Genomic DNA, 22,988 nt, shown 5'->3' with positions numbered 1-22,988 from the left:
AGCGCTCCCTGTACAGAGTGCAGAGGCTGGAGAGCGCTAAATTTATGTCCCTACAGTGCACAGTTGAGAGGAGCTTCAACACCAGCACAATGGATTTTACTTAAGGGACTTTTACAGTTAAAATCAGCCAGAAGACATGACTTCAATTAAAGTTTGATGATGATAATGATGATCATCTAATGCTGTATAAGCCTGTAGCTGTTACCTGTTGTACTGTAAAGCAGTGCATGTGTGTGTGCGTGCGTGCATGCGTGTGTGTGTGCGTGTGTTAGCCAATCACAGCAGTATCTGGATATCTGCTGAATAATAAACACAGGATTCATTGATGATGTGTGTTGTGTTCATTGTGTTTCTCTTTGTAACGGCCTCAACCATGGATGGGTACAGACCCTGGGGCCCCGAGAAATCAGGGGACAATCACTTCTGTATGAAGTGATTGTTTATGTTTCTTGTCTGAAAGTCACAGAGTTCAGTTAAACACAGAGACACTAAACCACCATACTGTTAAAGGAGGACGAGGGATTCTGGTTGAGTGGAATGAAACTTTTAAGCATAAAAACCACTTAGCCTATAGAAATAGAGTCGGTGGATCAAGATACTACAACAGCAAAGATTAATCCATTTACAATAAGTTGATTAAAGATATAAATATGTAGAAATCAATTCATTTTAAGTAGCAGTTCATATGTTATATTCCTGAGCTGACAGGAAATGGGAAGCCCAATATAACAGAGAGAAGAAAACAAAAAACAAAATAATTTCCATTTTATCTGCCCAGTAAAGATGTCATCATTTATCATACATACATACATATATATTTTCCCCATAAAACATCACAGGCCTGTTTGTTTCTATGAGACCATAATAATAATTTTACATCCTGTGTTTTGTAAGAAGGAAGAGGAACAGTAGCTCCACCCGCTCGGGCTGAGCCAGGTCGACAAATGAAGCCATCCGCAGTGCTTGTTTTCGGAGGGGCGGGTGGTGGCTGTTTCGGACGTCGTCCCTCCTCCCTCAGTCCGCAGGTTTCTCTCATCTCTGTCTGTCAGATCCGCGTTTTTACGTCCGTTTTATTACATCTCTCTCTCTCTCTCTCTCTCTCTCTCTCTCGCCGTCTGCGTCTGTGCGTCCCCCCCCCCCCCCCCCTGAAAACCGGCTGCTGGAGGAGGATGATGGAGGACCGGAGTCTGTCTGCCTGCCAGCCGGGGATGATTTATTTCATCGACGGCCAATAAACAGCCGTAATATTCCTGTAATATCCCTGCAGGGAACCACAGGGTCCGTGCTGCTCCACAGTGAGTTTCCCAGGCTTTTTGTTGTTATTAGGCCCAATTCTCTTATTTAATGCTGAATGATAATATTTATTGTAATGTCTCATAATGCTAAAGGCATTTTATTGTATTTGTCCTCTTTGTATGATTTCTGGTGTGCAGTAATATTAATAGGACTAATGCTGCATTCGATTTAAACCTTATACAGATTCATGTTCTACTTATAACATCTGATCTCAATCCTGTCATACTCCTGTAATATTTCTATAGTGACCTATAGCGTGTTATTACAAAAACCTCGGTTCTATAGCCTATATCTTTTCAATATGTATTGATTTTATTGTGTCTTATGTTGTTTTTCATCGTTGTAATGTCTATAGGATCAGTGGTGGAGAGTGAGGACATTTAATCAAGTCGTGTAGTTAAATACAGTCTGGATGTCCTTCAGTTTCATTTTTTTGCTACTTTACAGCTCCTCCACTACACCTCAGAGGGAAATATAGGACTTATTGTGACACTACATTTAATTGAAAACAATTTTCATATTAAACAAATAATTTCCTTCTTATTGTGTCATTTTAGTTTGTAACTGAGTCCATAAAGACTTTTATTATTTGAAGAAAAGGAAGTAAAATAAAAAATGAGACAGTTCTGTAAAATCAGCCTGTTTAAGGTTTTCTCTATAGCTTCTCTAAACTCCTCCCACTGGGTTGAAGTTGGTGGGGCTCAGCTAGAAGAAGTTTATTTCACAATGTGATCCAACCTCACCCACACAGTCCAGATGATGAAGATTAGATTCATAAAAATAGAAAGTTAATAATAGAAATAAATAAAGATGTAAAGTGTTTCTTCTTTATTTTAGAAAGCGCCATAATCCTTCTCTTCTTTTGTCTTCTGGTTCGTTACAGGTTCCTGTGTCTCTTCTGAGACCGGGTCTAGTTGTCCTGCATGGCCTCAGTGGCTGCAGGGTTCTGGGGTTCAGCCACCTGCTGCTCTCACTCCAAACTCTCCAGAACCAGCAGCCTGAAACTGGGCCGAGGCCGTTCGCCGTCGTCCATGTTGTCCGGCCGGAGGTGTTCAGGAGTGTCCGGTCTCGGGGGTGGAGCCGTGTCCCTGGGGCCCGTAGTGGCAGAGGTGGCGGTGGAGACGGGTAGTGGTGGCGGCGGCGGCGGCAGGTCAGGGGCCGGAGAGGCCAGCAGGGAGCTGTTTGAGGCCTGTCGCAGCGGGGACCTGGAGAGAGTTCGTAAAATGGTGATGGCCGAGAACGTGAACAGTCGGGACACGGCGGGGAGGAAGTCCACGCCACTGCACTTCGCTGCAGGTGAGACACACTCAGGCTGATGTCTAATAAATCTTTAACTTCTCTTCTGTCTCACTGTCTCTTGTTTAGACATTTGACAAATTCCAGATTAAAAGCCTCTGATCTCTGACTCTACTGGAATCAGCAGAGCTGGAGGTTAAACTCTCTTTACATGCTGACGACTTCCTCCTCTTTGTGTCACACTCTCACTGCACTGACAATTATTTAGCATTTTGGAAAGATATCAGAGCATCAAATAAATTCATCCAAGTCTTGTTGAAGCACAACGAATATCACTTGAATCTTTCCATTCTGATATGTTTATGTGTCTGTTAACAGGAGCTATAAGGATTTGTTTCACAATTGTTTTAAGATAAAGACGAGACATGGAGCGATGTTCAGCTCTTTCTTTGTTGCTGGCCTCCAGAATTCAGATTTCCAGCAAGGAAATCAGATTTTAGTCTCAGCCTCCCCAGTAATCTAATGAAGACATATTCCACAGCTTTATAGGAGTCGAGTGTTGAGCGTGAAACATCCTGTAGTGCTGTTGATTAGCTGTAGTATGATGGAAGATATGCACAAGGCCAGACAGCTCCCGTTTCATGCACGTGCAGTTCAACTCTTTGAGTGATTATTCAGAAAGTTTGACGTTAAACTTTTGTTGTATTCCTGTTTTGGGTTGTTGAAAATTTCAAGCATGAATAACATCCACCTTCGTGCAGTCCTCCTCTACCTCGGTCTTGAGGGATCATCACCTAATCAGGTCCATAAGGACATGGAGCCAACACCAGGGGAGGGTGGGCCTTCTTAGAGCCTGATGAAGACGAGCGCTGCTGAGAGAGAGCCTGGGAGACAACCCTTGTACTGGATGACATTAAATTACCTGAAACAGAAACACCACAAAAGCTATTAACATCAAACCATCTGCATGTGCACATGAAACAAAGAGTTTTTAACTCCTTACCCCTTTTTTTATTCCTGTTTGGGATTTAACTTTTCTTCTTCTCTCTCATTGCCCCGGCACAAACGAGAGAAAACACTTAACACTCTCCTGGATTCACTCCCTGTTGAGGCTCAGTCAGTAGAAGTGTTTCTGGTCTGGAGACAAACTGAATCTGCCACAGCAAATCCACCTAGACCAGCTTCCAGCTTAGGATGCCTCTGAGTTAAATAAACATACATGACAGTCCTGAAGGTTGCTGTCGGTGCTTCTCCACCTCGATGATAGTGGTTTTATAGTTGAAACGGCTTCGTCCTTGTGAAGCCACGTCAGCGTCTGCAGCGTCTGCTTTACTGTAAATTTACTGAATAATTTATTGCGATGGAACAAAAGGAAACACAAAGACATCTGAGGGATCAGACAGTACATGAATAATAAACCCCAGAGCTCACTAATGTTTTCTGACACTCCGTCTTTCTGGCTCCTCAGGTTTTGGTCGTAAAGACGTGGTGGACTTCCTCCTCCAGAACGGAGCCAATGTCCACGCCAGGGACGACGGAGGGCTGATTTCCCTCCACAACGCCTGCTCCTTCGGCCACGCTGAGGTACAGCTCGCCACCCCGACCCTCTGACCAGCTGTTAACCCTGTAAATGTTAAAGAACCGTATAGAACTGTGTCGTGTCGTTTCTGTGCAGGTGGTGAGTTTGTTGCTTCATCACGGCGCGGACGCAAACGCCAGAGACAACTGGAACTACACTCCGCTTCATGAGGCAGCCATCAAGGGCAAGATCGACGTGTGTATAGGTACCAAAACACACCTACAGATGCTAATAGTGGAGGAAGTGTATGTACCTCCATATGTAGATGTGATGGTGTGTGTGTGTGTGTATGTGTGTGTGTGTAGTGTTGCTGCAGCACGGAGCCGAGCCGACCATCAGGAACACAGACGGTCGAACTGCTCTGGATCTGGCAGAACTCTCCACCAAAGCAGTGCTGACAGGTGAGGAGCATCCGTGGTGACGTTACATCTTAAAGGTCCATAAAGTATAAAGGTAGATGTCCATGTGTTGTTTGATTATAAAGCAGGTCTAGGTTCTATATTAATACTGTGAAAGTATCAAAGCCTCAGTCCACAGAGAAATGCACACAGCCTGTATTCAGACACTGAGCCTTAAAACCAGCCGTCAGGACTTCCTGTAACTTTGTGATGTCACAACAAAGCAGTCACCGCGCTCAGCCATGCCCCAAACTCTGCCCACAGGGACCCATCATCCACCCTTTTTTTTGTCCTTTTAACTTCACTGACAGCACAACAACAACAACAACAAGTTTCCATTTTGTGTTTCGTCGTTTCATCTGTTTTTAAAAAAAAAAAAAAAACTGTTTATCTCCGTGTGTGACTTTGAGATCAACAGGGTTCAGTTTCAAAAAGTGTCAATTATACAAATGCGTTCAAACTTGAAGAAAGAGTCATTTCACCAATGTGCACACTGACAGTAAAGACATGTTGTGTCTGTTTTTCTTTGTTTTTCAGGTGAATACAGAAAAGATGAGCTTCTGGAGAGCGCCAGGTACAGTCGTTTACTCTCCATAACTGTTTGTAATCAAATCCACAGAATCAAACTGTCGCTCGGCAGACACACCACGACAGCCTCGCTCTCCTTTTTCTTTGCTCTCTGAGTAGAGGTCAGACGTTGACAGTGAACTGAGTGAACCTTTGTTGGTCTGATGAAACAAACAGTTAGAGTGTGAGAGACTGTGTTGGTCCGACATGTTGCTGATGTCCCTGCAGGAGCGGGAACGAGGAGAAGCTGATGGCTCTGCTGACGCCGCTCAATGTCAACTGTCACGCCAGTGATGGACGAAAGGTGAGCGGCAGGTTTTACAGTATGTTTTTCCCCCTTCTACCTTTAGCACTGACCTCTGACCTTTAAACTAAGCACAAAGGAAACTCACTTACATCTGGCTCAAGACTTTTCTAAAATGCCTGTCTCTGTTCGTTTGCATGTACTTGCTGAATAGAGGCACAATCTGAGCTTAATGATGCAGCTTTTAAACCGTCTGTAGGAAGGTCTTGTTAACAGTCAGAGAAATGATTTACCTGAGTTTCGTTCTGTTTCTGTGTCCGATGGATTCAGACCAGCTCAGGTCTGTAGCTCCAGAGGACTAAACGTGATCTGGCTCTGGCCTGTTCAGGTCCTGCAGTTACTGTCACAGCTGCTAATAGCTGCCATACTGGTGTGCAAAAAACACATGTCTTCTCAGTCCTGCTGTCATGTACAGTAAATACATTAACATTACCTTTTTAGGCATGCAGCTACTTTAATTTCAGAAATGTGCAGATGTCAGAAAACAAAAGCTGCATGATGGAGCAGAAAACTCAAACATTGTTTGACTTTGTTAGCATTAGCTGCTAATGAAAGTCACCTTCCTCAGGTACGTTCAGGCAGTAATGGTGACAAAACTCTGTCAGATCTGTGTTTGGAATCTGGGCCTTTTTGTTTTGAGGATGCAGCTCCAGTCTGCAGGTCTCAGGCCAGATTTGAGCCGGTGTTAGCATCTGGTTTGATCCCCAGCCCCTCTACATGCAGAAGTGAACACCAAGTCTTTTTTTGTGTCCTGTGTCTCTGACTTGACTCTGATCATCAGTGGGTTGTTTTTCAGTCGACGCCCTTGCACCTGGCGGCCGGATACAACCGGGTCAAGACCGTCCAGCTGTTACTGCAGCACGGCGCTGACGTGCACGCCAAGGACAAGGGGTGAGGCGCTGAGAGTGTGTGTTTTTTCAGTTGCTGAGTGATTGAGCTTCCATTTCACTTCTCACAATTATATATTATATATTATATATCATATTTGTCCCATCATTTTTTTTTCACTTTTTACACTTTGAGTTTGATGAACACTCTGACCAGTCGTCGTCTTCTCCTCGTCCAGCTGCCAAAATGTAAATGAGAGAAGAGAGCAGCTGATGAATATGTTGATGTGCTCATCTGACTCACTTTCAATTATCACCACATCCTCACAGCACTAAGCTTTAAGAGCAGCAGCATTGTGGAATTTTTTCCCCTGGGTGTCACCTCTCAGGCTACATCCGGTACACTGTGCTGCGTTCTGATTGGTGGAGGTTTCTACCTGCAAACTCCCCACAATGTTTTCTGGGCTTAAAAAAAATGAATGTGTTATTTGCCACATGAAGTGTCGACGTCATGTGCCTGTAGGAAGTGTTTAGATTTATAGATTTACCCAGTCATAAACACTAGGAGCAGCAGTAGTAGTGCTACTAACTACTAACAGTAGTGTGTGTGTATGTGTGTGTGTGTGTGTGTGTGTGTGTGTGTGTGTGTTTCAGGGACCTGGTTCCTCTTCATAACGCCTGTTCATACGGTCACTATGAGGTCACTGAGCTGCTGGTGAAGGTTTGTGTCTCTTCATATTCTTCATATATGTTTGCACTTTATTTAGTGTCATTTTACTCTTGTTATTCCTGTTGCTCCTCCATTTATAAACTCTGCATGTCCAGGACAGGGATCCCTCCTCTCTGCCCTTCCTGAGTTTTCTCCCTTTTTATTGATTTTCTTCCTGCTAAAGGGACGTTTCCCTTTTCGCTATAAAAACAGGTGATGTTGTTTCTTGTAAAGACTTTAAACCCCTCTGAGATAAATGGTTTTTAGACATTATTTCCTGATAAATTAATGTAAATGCTGAAAAATGCCATGTCTCACAATGTTAAGCAAAGTGATAAAAAAGTTCAGATGCACAATTTTGTGCTTTTCCCTGGTCCTGGTCCTGGCCCTGGCCCTGGCCCTGGTCCTGGTCCTGGTCCTGGTCCTGGTCCTGGTCCTGGTCCTGGTCCTGGTCCTGGTCCTGGTTCAGTACTTTTTGTGTAATCCTGCAGACAAACAAACAAACAAACAGTGAAAACACAAGGTGAGAACACTGTAGGCCGTGTTTCACGAAAGCGATTAACATTGTTTACTTGTGTATTAGAAGCCGCAGCAGCGTCACGTTTCATGTTGAAATGTGTGGCTCGTAAATGTCAGACACATGTCTGAGTCCTACATGTTTGTTTAGATCAGTGAACATATGTTAACATGAAAAGGAGAGGGACTTCCTCAAATCATATCACAGTAGCTCAGAGTGGCCACTAGAGGGAGCTACACTCACATGTTCTCCTGACTGCGACCTAATGATGCGTCTCCTCTGTCTGACTGTTCAGCACGGAGCCTGTGTTAACGCCATGGACCTGTGGCAGTTCACTCCTCTACATGAAGCCGCTTCCAAGAACCGAGTGGAGGTAAAGTCCAACCCCCTTCACCGTAGGTGTCCTCACAGCAGGGGGTGTCAGCTGCTCTCAGTCTCATCTAAAATCAGCAGCAGTCTGACCTCTGATCAGTTTCATTCCATTCAAGCTCAGTCAATCACAGCACAGTTTATATCACGAACCCATGACCTGTGTGTCAGAGTGTGACGCTGGACTCTGTTGTTGTTGACTGTACCTGTGTGTCTGTGCTCAGGTGTGTTCTCTCCTGCTGAGCTACGGAGCTGACCCCACCTTCCTGAACTGTCACAATAAAAGCTCCATTGACCTCGCCCCGACCTCTCAGCTGAAAGAGCGGCTCGCCTGTACGTCCTGTTTCCTGTTTTATTCACATCAGCTCCAAGTTTATAAAACAGACTGATCCTGGCTCAGTTTGTAAAGCTGCTCTAAGATGGAGCTTTGCGCAATAAATCCTAACCTATCATGTCTGTGCCTGACCCCGGTCTCTGACTTTGATGATTGACAGATGAGTTCAGAGGTCACAGCCTGCTGGCGGCGGCCCGGGAGGCCGACGTGGTTCGAGTCAAGAAGCATCTGAGCCTGGAGACCATCAACTTCAAACACCCGCTCACTCAGGAGACGGCCCTGGTGAGACACAGCTTAATAATTATATTATCTTCAGAAAAACCCTTGTTTATAAAGGGTTTTGAGTATCAGGCAGGTTTGTTTTGTTTTAGTTTTTTGGATTGGTTTGGTTTCTGTGTTTGATATTTTATGTATTAGGTATCTACTTTTTTTTTTTGTAATTTATTTAATTTTCTTTTTTTTCTCCTTGGATGCCTACAATTTAATTTACTTTACTGTTCCTAAATTGTTATTATCCATATTGACTCATCAGACTCATTATTTTTGTTCGTAACTGAGTCTCATAGAAGGCTTTCAATGGATCATGAAGTAATACAGTAAAAAAGAACATAAAGTAATAATGATAATTATCTAAAAGAAAAAACTCATGTTCTCTAGTAAAGGTCAGTTCTTCAAGTCGTTCAAAGAGATTTAAAGGAGCTATTTGTAAGTTTTTACTATTGCTACACAGCTAACGTTAGCATTAGCAGCTGTTTGATGCATCAGCATCAAACTTCATTCCTTTACTCACCAACAGTTGAAACAAACACCAATGTTATCTCTTGTTGTTATTCACTTTCACTGAAGATAGCATGCTAACCAGTTAGCCCCGGCCTGTCTCGTCACTTTCTGATAGCTACTTCCTGTATCCTCCGGTCTGTCCTGAAGACGTAGCTGCTCAGAGGACGTATTATAAACTCTGCTCTTGTAAATGCAATGATAGCTGCAGAGAAAACTTACAAATAGCCTCTTTTACTATTTTATTAAAAGCACTGGTGTTTGTGTGTGTGTGTGTGTGTGTGTGTGTGTGTGTGTGTGTGTGTGTGTGTGTCCACACCTCAGCATTGTGTGTCTGCCTCTCCGTACACGAAGAGGAAACAAGTGTGTGAACTTCTGCTGAGGAAAGGAGCCAACGTCAACGAGAAAACGAAGGAGTGAGTATGGAGGAGTGTGATGGTTCAGCTCTGTTCAAGGATGAAGAAGAAACAGAAACCAAAGAGTAAAAATATCTAAAACCACGTGTGTGTGTCTCCTCAGCCTGCTGACTCCTCTCCACCTGGCGTCAGAGAAAGGCCACAACGACGTCATCGAGGTGTTGGTCAAACACGAAGCCAAGGTCAGAAACCTGAGCTGAACGACTGTATGAACGTCGGGTAGCGCTGCAGCATTATGACCAAGTGTGATGTCACCTCCTTCCAGGTGAACGCGGTGGATCACCTGGGTCAGACGGCGCTGCACCGGGCCGCTCACTGCGGACACCTGCAGACCTGCAGGCTGCTGCTGAACGCCGGCGGTGACCCGCTGCTCACGTCGCTGCAGGGCCTCTCTCCCTCACAGCTGGGCAACAAGAGCGTGCAGGAGATACTGCAAGGTGCTGTTGGATTTACCCCATCATGCAACATGACGATGACCTCATGCACCAAACCAGCTCCATGGAGAAAGGTTTCCCAGTTTGCTGTGGGTGAATTTGACTGGTCGGCTCTGTGCAGACTAGTCAAGTTCGGACACGGTGAACTGGGAAAATGCTCCTTATGGCGCCACATTGAACGTTTTATTGCTTAAAAAAAAAACTATGCTTTTTAGCTTTTCTAATGAAAAAGAAATCAGAGATGAATTCTCCAAGTTTTCTAATGTGCTGTTTTTTTCTCTTTCTGCTTCTTTGTTCCTCTCAGCAGAGGGAGTTCTCATCGGGAACTCGGAGGTCGACCGTCAGCTGCTGGAAGCCTCCAAAACTGGAGACCTGGAAGCTGTCAAGGTTGTTTACACTCTGAGAAAAAAAGAGACACTTTAAGATTATTTAAGATTAAATAATATGTTTAAGATGTTCTCCATGAAATTTTAAAGAGTCCAGCTGGAGGATTTTTCTCTGGCTCCCGTGTGATAAAAGCAGAATTACTTTAGATCTTGAGACTGTCAAAGTAGAAATGTCTAAAACACAACCTCCATAGTTACATCTGCATCTTAGCCTCACCCTCTCTCTCTCTCTCTCTCTGTCCACACCTGTCCGTCTGTGTCTCTCGTCCGCTGCAGAAGCTCTGTACGGTGCAGAATGTGAACTGCAGGGACGTGGAGGGTCGACAGTCGACGCCGCTGCATTTCGCCGCCGGCTACAACCGTCTGGCTGTTGTCCAGTTCCTGCTGCAGCACGGAGCCGACGTGCACGCCAAGGATAAAGGGTGAGGAAGAGGGGGGAGGGAGACAAGGAAGGGGGGGGGTTCATCTCTCTAAATACGGTGTAGTGAGGTCACAGCTCTGTTGTTATGGAGACTTTCTCACTGTGATCTGAGCTGGATATCAAATCAAATCAATATTTCCTTGGTATCGACCAAAATTAATCAAAAACAGCCAAAATCCAAGAATAGATCAAAAATACAATAATGGCGTTATGTTCAAAGACATTCTGTGAAATCTGGAAGTAGATTTTCATCCTTGAACATGTTGAACATGATGATCAACTTCAGTTTCAGTACAATGAAGTGTTTTATAACCATGTTATAGATTGTTTCCTTTTCTTTTTTAAATGAACTTTTCTTTGTTTTCTTTGTTTTTATTTTGTGGATGAAGGCTGCTTCACAGATGAAGTTTATAAGTGAATTAGTGTGATTATAATAACAGAAATGACATGTAAATCTAATATTAGATTAAAAGTGCAAACAAAATCAATAGATTTAAAGCATTTGTATCTAAACGAATATTAAAATGATAATAATTAAAATGGAGTCAAAGAAAATAGAATCAAAGATAAAGTGACAGTAGCAACAGGCGATGATAAACATGAAATTAGGGATGAAAAAAAGATATTTTATTTATATAATTACCTTCAGAACAGGAAGTGTGAAGTTCGATTCACTCGAACTGTACTGAAAAAAAAATGTGACAAATAAGGATCAATTAGAATAAAAAACATTAATATTAAATACGACTTGAATGTGATCATTTACAGATAAACAGAAAAAACCACCTTAAACTCATTCACTCAGTCACTCAGTCACTCAGTCACTCAGTCATTGTTCCCCATGTAACAGACACAGTAGTGAGAGGCTCCTTGTTTTGTTTGATTATCAGCAGAAAGTTTTTCTTTTCTGTTGCATTGTGGGAATTCTGAGGCTTTTTATGGAGCATAAATTTACACATTTAGAGTTTAGACACAAACAAAACAGCATGAACAGAATTTCTACACTACAAATTTCTTATTTATGGATCTTTAATATTTTTGTTTAATTATTGATGTCACTCTGCAGATTCTTCCTGAAAATGACGGCTAAAGATAATTACTGTGTTCTTGCCATCATATGAACGTGTGTGTATGTGTGTGTGTGTGTGTGTGTGTGTGTGTGTGTGTGTGTGTGTCAGAGGTCTGGTCCCGCTCCATAACGCCTGCTCGTACGGTCACTATGAGGTGGCGGAGCTGCTGGTTCTTCACGGAGCCGTGGTCAACGTGGCCGACCTCTGGAAGTTCACTCCGCTGCACGAAGCCGCCGCCAAGGGCAAATACGACATCTGTAAACTCCTGCTGCAGGTACACACACACATACACACACACACACACACACACACATACACACGCTCACATCAGCTGAGCGCTGTCAGTAATGTCACTTCCTGTCTCCAGCATGGCGCCAACCCGACCCGAAAGAACCGGGACGGTAACACCCCCCTGGACCTGGTGAAGGACGCCGACACGGACATCCAGGATCTGCTGCGGGGCGACGCCGCCCTGCTGGACGCCGCCAAGAAGGGCTGCCTGGCTCGAGTGAAGAAACTCTGCACACACGACAACGTGAACTGTAGAGACACACAGGGGAGACACTCCACACCGCTGCACCTGGCTGGTACCAGAACACACACACCTGCACAGCCACACCTACTGTACCTGCACCTTCATACTAAACACACACCTGACCTCCACCCTCCAGACACACAGAGAATAATCTGATCTACTGTGTGTGTGTGTGTGTGTGTGTGTGTGTGTGTGTGTGTGTGTGTGTGTGTGTTACAGCGGGCTACAATAACCTGGAGGTGGCTGAGTACCTGCTGCAGCACGGAGCTGAGGTCAACTCTCAGGACAAAGGAGGACTGATTCCTCTGCACAACGCTGCCTCCTACGGGGTGAGGAGGGAGTGCGCACACACACACACGCACACACACACACACACACACGCTCACATACACACACACACACTCTTTCACAGTGTCCTCTGATTGATGAGCTGCTGATTGAAGAGACAGAAAGTGGACACACACAAGAGTGAAATGATGTGTGTGTATTTGTGTGTGTGTGTGTGTGTGTGTGTGTGTGTGTGTGTGTGTGTGTGTGTGTGTGTGTCCAGTCAGATCAGTTGATTAAAAACAGCGACTGAAGAGATCCAACCATCATTATCTGTTCATCCCTCGCTCTCTCTCTCTCCCCCATCTTGTCTCTGTCCTCCAGCACGTGGACGTGGCGGCTCTCCTCATCAAGTATGACGCCTGCGTCAACGCCACCGACAAGTGGGCGTTCACGCCGCTGCACGAGGCCTCTCAGAAGGGCCGGACGCAGCTGTGTGCGCTCCTACTGGCTCACGGTGCTGACCCCACCCTCCGGAACCAGGAGGGCCAGTCTCCTCTGGACCTGGTCACGGTCCGTCTGATGTACAGTCATGAATTGATAATACACGCTGGTCTGTTTTTCACTTTCATCATCTTTGTCCCCCCCCCCCCCCCCGCAGGCTGATGATGTCAGGGCCTTGCTGACAGCGGCGATGCCTCCCTCTGCTCTCCCTGGTTGTTATAAACCTCAGGTCATCAGCGTGGCGGCTGCAGCGTCAGCCTCTGGTTCTCCACCCATTGCTGTCGTCCCGCCACTTCTCTCCTCTTCCTCCCCCTCCACCTCTTCCTCATCCTCTTGCCCTGCCCCTCCTGTCCTCCTCCTCCCCTCTTCCTCTTCCTCCTCTTCCTCTTCTGGTCTGGACGCCACCACATCAGCTAAGACAGGCGGCAGCAGCACCACCACCGATGCTCCTGCTGCTTCAAAGTCCTCATCTTCGCCGCCGCCAGCGTCTTCATCATCCTCAGTGTCTCCTGAGTTTTCACTGCTGTCAGCCGGCGAGGGATCAGTGAGCGCTGAGAACAAAGAGCAAGGTGAGTGATGATGACGAGGATGGAGAGTTAAAAAAAAACAGTTCAACAGTTCCTTCAAGAGCCATGAGACTGTGTGCGTGTGTGTGTGTGTGTGTGTGTGTGTGTGTGTGTAGTTCCAGGGGTTGAGCTCAGTATCCGTCAGTTCCTGAAGAACCTGGGTCTGGAGCATCTTCTGGAGATCTTTGACAGAGAGCAGGTGAGATCATCGACACACACAGTGTTTGTCTGTGCAGGTGAACTTCCTGTGAATGGATGAAACACATGTACAGTTTTATAATGCAAGTAGAACTGAGCCTCATCCTGTAAGTGAAATACAAACTTTAACTGAAATTTTTTTTTAAAACATGTTTATTATTTTTCTGTCTGGTGAGAATGCAAACCTACAAAAAAGAGAGTAAGACCAAATAAAAGCACAGCATACATGGCAACAGTTGCCTCAGTCACAGATAAATACAGTGCAATGTAGTGTTTCTTTAAAACGAACCAAATTATATTTACATATTACAGAACCTTTTGAGAGAAAATAAAGGGAGACTAAATACACAGCATGGTGCTTTAGACTGCAGACTACTTCGAACTCAACACATTCATTCTTAGCCTGAAAGAATTTCAGTAAAATGCTTTTCCAATCGGTGATAAGTTTCCCAGCTCAGATTTACGTCCTGGTTCAGATTTGGTTGTATTTCCTGCCGCAGGACGACACTGACCTCTGACCTCTGACCTATGCAGTTCACTGTGACAGAGTCGTCTCCTGAGCATCAGGTGTCGGACAGTGAAGAGACAAAAGAAAAGTTTATTAAAACGACAATAAAGCAGAACGTGTTGGAGCTATAGTGGTTTTTTATTATTTCAAATATGAATAAATATTGAGCACTAAGGATTACACACGTGTCACCTTTGAAACAGATACTGTAAAGGTGCTTTTATCATCAAATAAATGAGATGAAATGATTTCATGTCGGTGCAACAGGCCACCGGTTCACTGATGTTAGAGCAGCCAGTGAGTGAGTGGACACTGTTATAGGTGGCAGTGAAATATGTAGAGGTTCCTAACGTGTGGGCTGGGGCCCACTAGCGGGCCGTGAAGGTACTGCAAGTGGGCGGCTAAATAATTTGCCAAACAATGATAGGATCACATCCAAATGGATAGCTGGTTAGCAACAGGAAGAATTAAAAGGAAGGAGTCAAGAGCCAAATGGTGAATCAACAAGCGATCTCTATCCATCGAACAAGAAAGAAAAGTGTTCCATCGTTATCATTTAAATAAAAAGTGTTGTGCATATTATTTGGCCTCTGTATCGTTACGGGGTCGGATGTGGGCCACTGACATTTTTAAAAAATGTCCAGGTGGGTCAGGTGTTGGAAAAGGTTGGGAACTGCTGATGTAGAGAAATGCTGACTTTATATAGCGAACGCATCATTCAGCTTCCTGCTGCTGGAAACTCTGAGACTGAACCAAAACTAGGAGCCACAAGAGGCTGAAACACTGCAGAGATGGAGATAAATCTCTGCAGATTCTAAGAGAGATTCTAACAGCAACAGCTTCACACAAACTGTGATCTGATGCTTTGTGAATATGAGAATATTGAGTCGAGCATCTTTAAAATTAGAGCAACTTGAACATCTTGGTGGGAGGAACAGACGTCTGTGAGACTTTAAATTAAAGAGCATCTGAGATTGATATGAAACCGACTTATTATTCAGATACCGTGCGTGTGTGTGTGTGTGCGTGTGTGTGTGTGTGTGTGTGTGTGTGTGTGTGTGTGTGTGTGTGTGTGTGTGTGTGTGTGTGTGCTTGTGTGTGCAGATCACTCTGGATGTGCTGGTGGAGATGGGTCACCGCGAGCTGAAGGAGATCGGCATCAACGCCTACGGACACAGACACAAGATCATCAAAGGAGTGGAGAGACTCATCAGCGGGCCGCAGAGTGAGGACACACACACACACACACACACACACACACACACACACACACTTAAACACACTAGTCTACATATTAATCATATCTTCTTGTAGCTATGACTTTTTTTGTGAAGTGATATGTTGCATAATGATGGTGTGTGTGTGTGTGCGTGTGTGTGTGTGTGTGTGTGTGTGTGTGTGTGTGTATGTGTGTGTGTGTGTGTGTGTCAGGTCTGAACCCTTATCTCACGTTGAACACAGCCAACAGTGGAACCATCCTGATCGACCTCGCAGTCGACGACAAGGAGTTTCAGTCTGTAGAGGAAGAGGTACAACAGCTGACACCTCTACTAATAATAATATTGATGATGATGATGATGATGATGATGATGGTGGTGATCACAGTGTGACAGTATTGTCTGAAAACTAGAATCACATCCTCCTGGTTGTTTCCTCCACCAACCAGCCAAGTGTCCGGAAATATGTTCACAATGTCAGTGTTACAGTGTTGAATAAGGTCAAAGTTGACCTTTGACCTTTTGGATATAAAATTTCATCACTTCACTTTATCCTTATTGACATTTGAGTTCAATTGTGTCATAATTAGTGAATGAATTTGTGAATTATGGCCAAAGTGACAAAGTGAGTTATGGTCACACTGACCTTTGACCTTTAGCCACCAAAATCTAATCAGGTCATCCTCGAGGAAGAAGTTCTGTCAGGGCGTTACTGTTTCCCAGTTTTAATCCAGCTTGTTCTTGTTGATTCTTGTCTGTTGCTCAGATGCAGAGTACGATCAGAGAGCACAGAGACGGCGGCCATGCTGGAGGAGTGTTCAACAGATACAACCTGGTCAAGGTAACACAGTGTGTTGTTGTGTCAGACTTAATTAAGATACTGGTGAACACATACACCTGCAAGCGTGCAGCTGTTTATAAGAACAAAACATTCATGTAAGAGAGTACGGTGTCCAGGAGGGGACAAAGAGGGTCGTCAGGAGAATGTTTTACTCTGGCTTTTAATTGAATTTTATTCATTTTTATTTATTTATCTTTCTATTTATTTACATATTTTAAGCTGTTTTACTGGTTTGTCCTTTTATTCTATGATTACTTTCTGGATTGTTTTCCTTTTAATACCCTACTTTTATTTCTGATCATTTGTTTTATTTCTACTTTTATTTCTGGTTTTATTCTCTTCCAAACATCTCCTCTCTTTTAACCTTTTACTGTTTGATCTTTACTATTTTATGTTCATTTTTAATATCTGATCGATTGAGCTGATCTGTGTTCTGTTCTCTGGTGATCCAGATCCAGAAGGTCTGCAACAAGAAGCTGTGGGAGCGGTACACCCACCGCAGGAAGGAGGTGTCCGAGGAGAACCACAACCACTCCAACGAGCGCATGCTGTTCCACGGTCAGACCATCGCCATGACAAACTCCTGTGCCACTGGTGACCGTTGTAATGTTAGTGTCATCAGTGTTTGTATTGATAGTGCTGACTCCTCCCCCACAGGCTCCCCGTTCGTCAACGCCATCATCCACAAAGGGTTTGACGAGCGCCACGCCTACATCGGCGGGATGTTCGGTGCCGGTATTTACTTTGCCGAGAACTCGTCGAAGAGTAACCAGTACGTACACGGGATTGGAGGGGGGACGGGCTGCCCGCTGCACAAGGACCGCTCCTGCTACGTCTGCCACAGGTGAACCGCCAGGACTCCGCCCCTTCACTCAGCCACACTCCTTATTCTTTCAGTTCAGTGGTTTCAAATTAATGGTTTCAATTAATAATTCAAATATTTTTATAGATTTAACGTCTTTCCAAATCAGCGTCACCAATATAATCATATGAAAGGAAAAATAAAATGGTCAAAAGTAATAAATAAAAATAGAAATACAAAAAAAAAATGTTTTTAATTCTAAGCAGCCAGATAATCTAAAAAAACAGGATTTCTTTCCATTAAAATCATCACATTTACAATATAATAAAAGTTTTGGGTCTTAAGATTCAAAATATTTTATGACATCTTTAACAGGAATTTTAAAATGATGCTGAAAATTATTGGTGGTAAACTTTAGACTTTTAGAAACATTAGTAGGATCTATTTTATGTTGGATTTTTAAATACATGTGAAAAATGTCTCATATGAGCTAAACTCTTGTTTTTTACCTTCTATCTTTCTTTAGTCTTTTATTTTGAAGTCTGCTGTGGAGAGATTACATCCTGTTTTCTCTGGGGATCACAGTCTTTGTGCCTTTTGCTCTTCTTGTCCCTCCCAGACACCTGTTGTTCTGCAGGGTGACTCTTGGTAAATCCTTTCTGCAGTTCAGCGCCATGAAGATGGCTCACTCGCCGCCAGGTCACCACTCGGTGACCGGCAGGCCGAGCGTCAACGGCCTCGCCCTCGCCGAGTACGTCATCTACAGAGGAGAGCAGGTCAGAAAGATTCAAAATCATTTAAATGTCTCCTGTCATACAAATACGGTTCATTAGATGTCTGACGTTTTGGCTAAAGACATGATGAAGCTACATTTAATTCTGGTGACTGTAAATACAACATGTGAAAACATATATAATATAATCACCTTTGTCTTACCTGGTGGGCTTTTAATGTGAAACATCTGCAGGAAGTGTTGAGTTTAACTGACAGAAGCTTAACTGTGATGGAAAACAGGATCTCCTCCTTGTGGGTGTATCCCTCCGCTACTCAAACTAGTTACATTACATCCCTGTTTATCCACAGTCATAGAAAATATGAACCATTTGTGCGAAATTTTGTCATAATTGCCCCTCGAGGAGTTCTCAAAATGTTGCGTTCACAAGGCTGAAATCATGTTTTATGATGTCACCGTGGCCTTGACCTTTGACCTTTGACCACCAAAATCTAATCAGTTCAACTTTGAGTCATAGTTTGTGTTTGTGCTAAATTTCTATCAAGGCGTTACTAAGATATTGTGTCCAGGAGAATGAGACGGACGGACAACCTGAAAACAAAATGGCCTCCAGCTCCGCCTCTCGCCAGCGCAGAGGAATAAAAATGTTAATGTAGAAGCAGCTGAAATCAGTTAATGAGTGAAAACAGTATTTCTGTTATAAGAGCAACTTTTGATTTTTGAAAGCAAATATATCTAAATATTGAAAACAACTCTTTAATTCTATCTCAAACATTTGGAAACACTGGCATAATTTATGTTGATGGGCAGCCAGCGGGTTCAGTTTTGCTGTGAAGGGCAGAGAGTGGTCGTTGAAGTGGAGGGAGCTTACGATTAGACATGTAATGTCTCCTGCTGTTCAGAAGAGGCTCTTCACCGTCCAGCATGAAAAGACATCCACTCAGGCAATCAGCGCTGCTATTAGTGTGTGAAATGATGTGCAGCTGATGGCTGGAGAGCAGCAGGACTGATGAAGATGAAGAGCGGCTGCTGTCATATTATCACATCCTTCATGTTTCCCTCCCGCTGCAGTGATGGTTCGTGTGCAGCTCTGACTGCTCGCTCTCAGCCTCCACGATTAGTTCTGCCACAAAACCATAACGACACAACTGGACACGAGTCTCAGCGACGAGCGGCTGACTCTCACGTCAAACTGTTTCACCCTTAAAGAAGCAGCTGTGCATTCTGGGAAAATACGCTTATTCACTGTTGTGCTGAGAGCTCGATATTCAGAGTGACGCCACAAGCAGCTGCAAGTTAGCTGACATTTATATATATATATATATATATATATATTTCATAAATATCTCATTTGTTGCCTGGCAACCAGCAGAGGATTCAGGAAGTTACTGCTCCCTTTTTTCCCTTTATTTAAATTGGAAAATTTACAAACAATCAGACATAGGCCTATCAGTTCTTAAATAAAATTCACCATAAAGACAAAAAATACATAAATTTAAATTAGAAACTAGTTTCAGTTTTTTTTGTTTGTTTGTCTTTCATCCTTTATTCTGGCCTAGGATATTAAAAGTTTTTGTTTTTATTCAATGATTAATTTAAATAATCTTTATTTCAATCTTTAAGTTCTAACGTCACAGTTTCACCACGTTCTTTATTGTTACGGAGTGTCAGTGAACGCCTCTCTGCTGCCCACAGGCCTATCCAGAATACCTGATCACCTACGAGATCATGAGGCCGGACTCTCCTGCAGACGGATGAAGGAGGAAAACATGGAGCTCATCTCATCCCCTCTGCTGAGCCTCTGCTTCATTAACTGCATGCACGAAGAAAAAAAACTTTATTTATACAATGTATAAAACATGTAGGTTTTTATCAGATGCCTGTTTTTTTTTCTATTGTTTGTTTTATGCACTTTATTAACTATGAGTTGTCTCATGATGTGACGTGATGTGACTGTTGATTTTTGTCCTTTTCTCACTCAAAATGTTTCGTCCAGTGATTTCAGGGTCCAGCTCGTTTAGAAAGGACGAGTCAGTTTCATCACATCAGTCGCACAAGGGTCGCCACCAAAAACAAAAACAAAAACAAATGTAAGCCCCCAGAGGCCACAGACCTCCAAGGGCCCCAAACGCCCCACAGCAGTATAATGTCAACGACAACCGGTCCATCTCATCGTCCTCTATAGTCTGTTATTCAGTGAATTAAATGCGTCATTATTCCCTAAAGTTAACATATTCTTATTGTTATTTTTATCTGACCATCAGTCAAAACCCAGAAACTGTTGAGTTTATTATCACAGGTGCCAGTTAATTTTCAGTCAAATAATCAGCCAACCATCTCAGCTGCAGATCACTGCTTGGTTTCTATGTGTCTGGGGTAAATAATGAGACAGTGGGGTTAAATAGGGGTCCAACAACAAATTGTTTCCCTGGGGCCCCTCAGTCCAACCACATTCTCAATCCGTACAACAGCACGTAACGTTTAAACTGATGATGTTTTTTAAGCCTCTTTGAAATATAGCGCAGACGCCCTGATGTTTTGAACTTGACTCATCGTCCTCTCTCAAGGGCCAGCGCTTGCTCAGTCTCTCCTGACAAACATTTCTGAAAACAAGTCTTATGTGTTGCCTGGCAACGTCCTAACGAGGTGAAGTATTGGTTTTATTCTATGAAGATGTTTGTGTATAATTATTTTTTTGTACGAGCATGTAAGTTTATTAATATTTATAATGTGAAGAAAAAATGTCTCTTTGTTGGTTTTTGAGGCGTCTGAAGAACTGATTTTCTCTGACCAGTTCACTTCCTGTTTCCTGTATCAGCCTTAATGAAAATCAGTCTCTGATTGGCTAGCATTGTGATGATGATCAGTCCATGCTGCACCCAGACCGTGTCCACATCACAGTCAATATCAATCAGTAATCAATGTTTCATATCAGGTTGTTGACATTAAAGGAGCTAAATGTGAGTTTTGCTGTTGCTACATGGTAAACGTTAGTATTAACAGCTGTTTATTTACCAGTCTAGTTCATCAACAAACTTCATTTCTTTACTCACCAACAACTGTCTCCAGAGGTGGAAAGCATCCCTCTTGTTTTGTTAGCATGCTAACCAGCTAGCCCCACTTTCTGATACCGAGTCACTGTAGCATCCAGTCTGCCCTGAACAAGTAGCTGCTCAGAAGATGTATTATAACTTCTTGTCTTGTAAACACAACAATGGCTAAAGCGCTCAGCAAAACTGGGAGGTTAACAGCTGTCAATGCTAACATTAGCTATGTAGCTATCGCAAAACTCTTAATTAGGCTACCTTCATCAATGCTAATGTGAAGTCATTTCATAGCCGCTACTAAGAACTGCTCCAACAACAGCTGATCCCGGATTTGACCTCAACCTTTATATATAACTTTAGTTACTGACAAACGATGAAAGATAAACTTAATGAAAAGGAATCAGGTTTAGTAAAATACTAACGAACACCAACCCTGCTGATGTATGCAGCAATGCTGATTTTTAATTATTGTAACTGTCAATCTTGTCCACATTTTCAGCCATTTTTGTGATAAATCTTTACTTCTGCTTTCTGGTCCTGAGACGTGACAGTGACTCAGAGGTCTGGAACCAGGCTAACTCAAACCTGGGTAAATCTAGGATAAAATGCGACATTAAGTAGCATCAGTTTTTCAAAATAATGCATCTGCATATCAAGTATATCACCTATGAAGTCAGGTTTTGGTGTTATTATCAGTTCCTGTCCTTCAATACAATCATATAGTGATAAAGCTCATACAGTTGAATGATAAGTTAAATATCTGTCTGAGTCTGGGATCTTAAAAATAATATTCAACCATTACATCAATCACACATTTAGAAGTTAATTTGTCCATAACGCTACAGAGAAGTCCAGTATGGGTGCAGCTTGGTGTCTGAGACAAACCGGATTTAATCACCTGCCTTTAGTTTTCTTCAGTGGGACTGTTAAACCTACAGAGGAGGAAAAACAAAACCTGAATGTCGTGTGTGTAAATTTACTCTGACTGTTATGCTGTTGTGAGTTCTCCTGTCGTCTGTGATGTGACGTTAATGGGCCCTAATGCATGGTACTGTGGTGCTGTCTGACTGTGTGGCTCGCAGCAAACTGCTGGCTCCTCGTTTTCGCCTGTTTTAGAGCAGAACCAGCAGCTGAATGTGGAGAGTTTCATTCCAAAATGGGACCATGAATTAAAAAAAAAAAAAAAAGGTGCTATAAGGTCTGAACTGTTCATATTTACAACCTTGAGCCTCTATGAGATAAATGAAAAATAAACTTCGCATCAGGATTTGTGGCGTTTTGCAAACAAATTCGACGTTTCACATGCGGAAAAGAGGAAAACATCCAACACATCCAGCATTAGATGTTAGTGAACAGGGTGTGTGGAGGGAATGCAGCTTCTTCTTTCTAAATGTACCCTGTGTTAAATATATACACAAAGCTATTGGTGGCTTCTAATGTTCAAGATGCAGCAGCGCGCTAACAGCTAGCTACCAGTGACACGCACAGTAATAAATCATGGTTAAAAAGCTGTGGTGTGATATTCGATTCAGGTGTGTGAAACAGTCACTCTCCTCCCCCTCCCTCTGGTTTTCCTCAGTGTCTCAGCATCAGGATGTCGGTGGAGGTTGGACTCTTCTTCCTGCACAGTGATAGACACACAAAGAAATAAATGACTTCTTAATGACTCTGTCTGTGGGTTTCTATTTATTTGTTTGACTGTAAATTCTATATCATTTCCTGTTTTATTTTAAAAGCATTTTCCTCAGGTGTCTGTGGTTGATTTTACTTCCTGTCCCAGTGTTTTTTCCCAGCTTTTATGCTCACCAGGATTCCTGTCCTGTCAGCCATCTTGTCACCATATCAGCCTGTAACCCTGTTTTCTTCATTGAAATATCTTCACTGCAACAACCTGAACAAAGGTAGGCTCCTTTGTGTGTCTGCATTTGGGTCTAGAAACCTTCAAGCCAAAAACTGCACTTCCTCTAATGACCACTAGAGTCCTGTTCATCAGATACGAAAACACTCTAAACGCTAAAAAAATATTACACAACTGAAAATAAATAATAAAATTTAAAAAAAACATAATATATCTTTGTTCAGTATCGGTGAAAGAAGTCTTCTGGATGATTTGACAGCAGCTGTGACACA

The 22,988-nt window shown here is 43.2% G+C and overlaps 1 protein-coding gene across 2 annotated transcripts; it reads left to right on the top strand.

Moving 5' to 3' along the window:
- The first annotated feature begins 1,153 nt into the window (after positions 1-1,153).
- LOC130162910 (poly [ADP-ribose] polymerase tankyrase-2-like) lies at positions 1,154-22,525 on the top strand. Of its 2 annotated transcripts, none has more exons than XM_056366780.1 (30): positions 1,154-1,295; positions 2,180-2,592; positions 4,001-4,116; positions 4,208-4,316; positions 4,417-4,512; positions 5,047-5,083; positions 5,305-5,380; positions 6,177-6,271; positions 6,862-6,928; positions 7,729-7,806; positions 8,027-8,135; positions 8,297-8,418; positions 9,238-9,329; positions 9,433-9,511; positions 9,595-9,766; positions 10,071-10,150; positions 10,426-10,571; positions 11,749-11,914; positions 12,008-12,227; positions 12,395-12,504; positions 12,827-13,015; positions 13,104-13,515; positions 13,629-13,711; positions 15,323-15,443; positions 15,650-15,747; positions 16,202-16,276; positions 16,729-16,834; positions 16,934-17,120; positions 17,698-17,854; positions 19,507-22,525. In XM_056366780.1, the coding sequence occupies exons 2-30, from the start codon at positions 2,220-2,222 to the stop codon at positions 19,567-19,569; spliced, it is 3,834 nt and encodes a 1,277-aa protein (XP_056222755.1). In that variant the 5' UTR covers positions 1,154-1,295; positions 2,180-2,219; the 3' UTR covers positions 19,570-22,525. The 2 variants fall into 2 exon arrangements, with proteins under 2 accessions (XP_056222755.1, XP_056222754.1); XM_056366779.1 differs by having other exon boundaries at positions 10,068-10,150.
- The last annotated feature ends 463 nt before the right edge of the window (positions 22,526-22,988 follow it).

Source organism: Seriola aureovittata, chromosome 21 (assembly GCF_021018895.1).
Source record: "Seriola aureovittata isolate HTS-2021-v1 ecotype China chromosome 21, ASM2101889v1, whole genome shotgun sequence".
Classification (NCBI taxonomy): Eukaryota; Metazoa; Chordata; class Actinopteri; order Carangiformes; family Carangidae; genus Seriola; species Seriola aureovittata.
The sequence above is the reverse complement of the archived record's forward strand: the minus strand, read 5'-3'. Positions and strand labels throughout refer to the sequence as shown.